The sequence below is a fragment of the Agrilus planipennis genome, unplaced genomic scaffold (assembly GCF_000699045.2).
Source record: "Agrilus planipennis isolate EAB-ADULT unplaced genomic scaffold, Apla_2.0 scaffold121, whole genome shotgun sequence".
Lineage (NCBI taxonomy): Eukaryota > Metazoa > Arthropoda > Insecta > Coleoptera > Buprestidae > Agrilus > Agrilus planipennis.
In genome coordinates this window covers 852,240-858,636 of record NW_020439072.1, presented here as the reverse complement: position 1 = coordinate 858,636, position 6,397 = coordinate 852,240, and the positions used below count along the sequence as shown (strand labels likewise).

At 34.2% G+C, this 6,397-nt stretch overlaps 1 protein-coding gene across 1 annotated transcript in view; it reads right to left on the bottom strand.

Moving 5' to 3' along the window:
- LOC108742246 overlaps positions 1-6,397 on the bottom strand; it is a gene marked incomplete at its 3' end in the record, with an annotated part of 147,996 nt that overhangs the window by 47,989 nt on the left and 93,610 nt on the right. Inside the window, exon 5 of the mRNA XM_018477380.1 lies at positions 4,596-4,663. Within this exon, the coding sequence (XP_018332882.1) occupies positions 4,596-4,663 (68 nt within the window). The remainder of the gene's footprint in view (positions 1-4,595; positions 4,664-6,397) is intronic.

Genomic DNA, 6,397 nt, shown 5'->3' with positions numbered 1-6,397 from the left:
CAGTATTTTAGTTTTACTTTTATTTATTTTCATACAGTACTGATCTGTCAGTACCGCTTCCATTTTATTTAAAGCTATCTCTAGGTCCTCCTTGCTAGATGCTAATACTGCTATATCATCTGCAAATCTAAGCATACTAATCTTTTGCCCTTGCACATCTATCCCTACAGTTGTACTGTCTTTAATGATGTTGATCGCATGATCGCGTCTTCGATGTATAGATTAAAAAGTAGCGGTGACAGTGTGCATCCCTGTCTGACTCCCTTCCTAATATTTACTTCTCTACAACTGCCTGTTGCCCTTTACACAAACTAAGTATCACTCTTCTATCTTTGTAACTCATCCCTATATTTTTAAGTATATTTAACATCTTGTCCTATTTAACATTGTCAAAAGCTTTCTCTAAATCTACAAATCCTATGTACGCACTCTTTCCTTTTTCTGTCGTTTTCTCTATTGTTACCCGTAAAGCTAGAATGGCCTCCCGCGTTCCTCTATTTCTTCTAAACCCAAATTGATCTTCCCCTAATAGTTCTTCTAAACCCAAATTGATCTTCCCCTAATAGTTCTTCCGCCCTTTTTTTCATCCTCCTCTGTACAATTCCAGTTAAGATTTTTGACGCATGGGAAGATAAGCTAATTGTTCGAAATGTCTCGCAGTGGGAAAATGAAAAGTGTGAAAAGTGCAAAATAGGAAAATGAAAAGTCAAACCTTTATGGAAACACCTTCTTAGGCGTCTCTGCCATTCTGAGAAATATCTTAAGCATAAGCTATCAAAATCTGGCAAAATTTGAAGCATTTTACTCACTAACTAACAAGAATTCATACAATTCATCCAGTTAACAAAACCTGTTGACACAATACTTACTGATAATCCAAAATTTCGAAATTTAGAACGAGGGAGGTCTTATAGCTCAAGCGAAGAAAAAAATAAGACACTTAGGGCCTGAAATTGCACATAAAATATTTAGAAATCTAAAACGGTTTTCGACACTCAAGATGTCAAGTCGCGTTTTAGGTTTATAAACATTTAAAGTGGAATTTCAAATTTTGAATGTTTTATTAACTTCCCATTAGGAAGTTATTGTAATTGGGTCGAAAAGTGAAATCGGAATTTTCATTATATTTCCACGTTTTAACATATTAGTAGCATGCTAGCCAATTTTTTTGATGATGTGTGTATGTACGTACGTACGTACGTACGTACGTACGTTCGTATGTCAGCATTTTTTTCGTTTTCGATATCTCAAGAACGGATTGAGATATCGCCCTCAACCAAAATTTTTTCGAAAGATATTATCATAATGAAGATCTGAAAGAAATTTGAACGAAATCGGTCAAGCCGTTTTTTTTTTATAAAAAAAAAAACGAATTAATTACAAACAATTTAATTAAAATACGTTCTAATCTAATCACAACAATGAAGTTACGGAATCAATAATAACGAAATATCATTATTCAAGACAGGGAATAACATATTATAATAACATATTATAATAAAAATTTGTTTATAACAAAATGAATTGTTATAAACAATCGATAAACAATAAAAAATAGTATTTACCAATTGACTGATGCAAGTACTCTATCAATTCGGTTTTCTCAGACGAAATACTGTTTCTTATGGGTTTATAAAATGACGAACTCTCAAACATTGTTTGTTATTTATTATTGTGCCGCGTTTTTTTCAAACTTTAGAAACGAATGTACTTTACAATAACTGTATTATCTAATGGGAAGTTAGTCGTATTAGCACCGATCAAAGTGTGCTCAGACCAATTTTTTATTTTACTTCCACAGACCTCCTTTATTTTCTTAGACAAGAAAAGAAACAAATCCAAAAGTTGGTAATTTTTAATTCTAGTATGTAGAATTTTTACGTTACAACTAATTAATGATCCTTTTTCATTCGGCGTTTGGATGTTTATTAGACTTTACTTTATTATTATTGTTATTAGTATGAATTTTACTTCCACAGACCTCCACCACAATTTTCTTCCAGGCATGATGGCAATTTCTTGGGAAAACTTGCCCAAGAAGGATATGCCTTCCCTCCTTGTTCCATACATTTACCCATTTTATTGAAAATTGCTTTACAATGACCTACTGAATGGATTTAATAAACGTTCAATTCAAATGTATTTATGAATCTAAAACTGAAAATTGAAATCTCATACGATTGAACTGATGCTGTCCTGATACGGGTCTAAAGGTCGAGCTTCGTCTGAATTTGTGGAAGAACAAAAATTGGTTTTTAAACCCCCTGTTCACATAGCGTTGCTTGTGCGCGAATTTTTGGGCAAAAACAACACACTAACAATGCCGCAGCCACCGTGTTCCCCAGATCTGGCCCCCTGTGACCTTTTCTTGTTCTCAAAACTGAAGAGGACCACGAAAAGACGACACTACGCTACGATTGAGGAGATAAAGACGGCATCGAAGGAGGAGCTAAACAACATCACAAAAAAATGATTTTTTGAAGTGTTTCGAGGATTGGAAACAACGTTGAGACAAGTGTATAATATCTGGTGGGGATTACTTTGAAGGGGACAAAATAAATAAATAATTTTTGAAAAAACAGAAATTCGCGATACTTTTTGAACAGACCTCGTATATTGCTGGTGAGCTTATGCTAGGTGCATATAAGTCGGTTGTATAGTAGAACAATTAATTTATAATTATAACTTGTACAATTTGTTTTCAACACTTCTTGACACTCTGGCAAAAATAATTGCAAATAATAGTCGTTGTTATCCAGGTCGAATATTATTTTAACTGCACCGGCGATTAAGTATTTGCATTCGCTAATAGAAATTATCTTTGCGGCAAAAGTGTGAGAGGTAAAATAACGATTGCGTCGGGACGAAGTACCCAAATAAGAAAAACTAATTGGATTCTGGAAGAGAACGTTAGGTGCTTTCAACACGAGAAGTAAAATACAAATTAATTCTTGAATAAGATGAGTTCGAAACAAGAAACGTTCCATTATTTCCGAATAAAACCACCAACGAGAGAAGACCAAGAAGACAATCACTGAATCAAAACAAATTATCGATTTAAATTATATTTCAGTGAAAACAAATAAATTATAGGATGTTTTAGTACCCTGTACACCAATCACATTAAATATTTTATGAAATGCAGACGTCTATTTTTCATCACCATCATAAAGTCGTCAGTCCTAAGAGTGATTGCACACGCACCTCCACTCTTTCCTACCCTGGACTAATCTTCGTATTTACTTGAAACTAGAACATCCCACATTCATTACTACCTATTTGCAAACAGTAAGCGAATATAGGCCTACCAGTACGTACTACAAGCGCCTCCTGTTTCAGTTTGTACTATACTTCATTTACTTTCTCTAGCGATGGGCCCCTTCCAGTGTCTTGGATGCGCGCTGGTAAAATCGTAGGTAGGGAGAAAAAAGCTCATTATACTCTCAACTCTTGTTCATTAAACATACTTTTTCATACAGTACCTGCCAAAACTTTTGTTCAATCATGAATAGTAGTGCGAGTCGAAAACAAGCGTTAAAGCCTTTAATATGTCTTCAAATATAAATAAACGTCTTGTTGATATTTTCAGTANTGTCGCATTCAGTGTGACATGTGATGAATAATCTTGTTAATTAGTAGAGAAGTAAGTAAAAATGATTTCTCAAAGTTTATTAAACTCTTGATGAATTCGTTTCGATAGTTTTGTTATTATTCAAAAAAGTGTATGCAACTGTACTGTAATAATGTAAATATAGTTTCAATTAGCGACAAATTTTGAAATTAAAAAAAAATTAAAAATGTTAAGTTGAACAGGATTCTAAGGAGTGATGTACAGAATCCATAATATTTTTAAAAATAGATTCTTTGATGACTATTTCACAGCTCGATTTTTTTTTTCAAAAGAAAGAACACAGATAGGAGAAGCCCCTAAACTGCCACTTTAAAATGCCTTAGTAGAGTCATGTCTATCGTTTGAAATACTTCAGTAACAGCAAATACCCGTTAGATGGCCACGCATTGCCTCTAATTGATTTTATTACTGACAAACGTGAACCTCTTCGAAATGGTATTAAATTCAACACTGTCATATATTGTTGTTACCAAAATTGTTCCATGTGGACTTAGGGGATAGAAACGTAAAAAAAAAAATATTGACTATTGTGTCAAACTTGTTTAGCAAGAAATTATCAAATCTTAGACAGATTGAATGTCATAAAAGTAAAGAAAATTGTTTCAAAGTTGTGTGTTTAGTTGTAGTAGAGTAGATGCACCCTTTTAGATGCCCGTAGAATACATGTAATTAATGCGCATGCGCAGCCACAGGGGGAAGAGGGAGGGTTTCACAATTTTTCATCTTATATTACATTGCCACTTACAGGATTATATAGGACCTGCCTACTTTATTTTGTTATCCTCTACCACACGAACATACTGCCTGGTAATAATTGGGAGATTGTCAACTTCTACTTTATGTCGTGTGCGAGTGCATTTCGCGAGATTCCGAACCCCGTTATTAATATTCATGAATTCATTCGATAAGGGCTAAATAATGTAACGCATGAAAGGTATATGTATAGATTAATAAAGGCACTTACTTTCTTTGTACTGCAGCACGTTGGCGTGTTTTTCGTGAATCACTACACAGCGATAGCACGCCCTCTTACTGAAACAAAAATTACTCGATCAAGCCAAGGAAATAAAGTAATTAGTTTGTGACAACGTTTTCAAATTATCTTAATTAGCTATTGGACGACACAGAACCAGCGTCAGCACCTAGCAACAACACAAAGGATTTCCTGAAAACGCCATCCACTATCGCCAATCAGACGTTTCCATCAAAACATCTTTTTTTGTACCCACTGGTTGAAGTGTTTAATTATTATCCAAATTAAGTTTATTGAATACAATAGATATAAGGGTTGAATCGAACAATTAAAAGAAATGCGTAATTAGAACGTTTAAGTTATTGGTCAGAATGGGTACGACGCCATAAACAATTGAGGCTAAGGTTCGTAGTGTGTGAAGTTACAAAAAGTATTTTTTTATAGAATTTATCCATTTGTCATAGGAAGTGGTCCCACCAATATTTTTCGAGCAAACTTTGAGGGTAGAGGGATGCTCAAGAGCGCCAAAATTTGAGATCTTTTTTATTGTTTTCAGCATAGCCTACAATCGATGAAACACAGTGTAATGAGCATTTACCCATGTCATTCACATTCACTCAGTAGATAATAATTAACTCTAACAAATTTTATATTTGAATTTCCTCAAAATATTTGTATGAAAATCAATATTTTCGAATATACTGAACCAAATTCGATACTCAAACTAAATTATTCATAGTGGTGAAAGGCATTTACCTATTTGACATTATAAGAAAAAAGTTAAATTTGCATTCATTTATAGCTAAGAAAGTAACATCACAAAATTGTAGGCATCGATTTCTAAAATCACCACGGACCACCGATTTAGTCCACTTTGAAATTTGAAATTGTTTACGGCGTCTTACTCGTTATCGAAACTATCTCGATCTTATTAGATCTCATCAGCGCTTCATGAGCAGTCTTGACAAATTATTGACTAAACCGAAGAAGCTCCTGATGAAGAGCGAGGTGACTGTTCCTGGTTCCTATGGATAAACGAATCTTCGCAGTTAGAAATCCAATTTTTAATTGGATTTTACAGTTACTAAGAGCATCTAAATTTTATAAAAGAATGTGTAAATATACTCACTCATCTACAACTAGGAACTTATCTCCATCAGAGTCTAGGCATCGACCTTTGCTGCTTAGCCGAGGTCCATCAATAACAATGGATTGCCGAACGCCAGACTGAAACCACTCTCCCTCCCATCGTTCGGGAAAATAACAAACCCCTGCAACGAAACAAATTGCTTGTTAGATATCTTGTATTGCGACCGAATTGAATTTCGTCTTATCCATAGCAGCGTATAAAATAAATAAATAACAAAAAGGGACGAAATAATGGAGAAGAAAATGAATACTGCTTTTATATTTATCTATGGATTCCATACCGCGATATATAAATGTGAATCATATGATAATCACAATTTAAAACTACTGTACCTACTGCAAAACTAAAACATCACATTATTAGCCCTACATGGATAAACGAGACGAAATTCCGATATTATAAGCCCGAACACCAAAAATGTATCTTACCGTAGACAAACATTTTCAGTTTTTCTCCAGTCTCTCAGAGTCTTTTAGCGTCTCTAAGAGCGTCTCTCAGTCTTTCACAGTCCCTCAGTTATTGCCTAGGTGTTTTTATGGATCTCTCACAGTCTCTGTATGAGAGACTCGAACGATAAAATTGTTAATTCAGAGATTCGAGTCTCTCACAGAGAGACTGAATGAATAAAACTGAAAAATTGGGA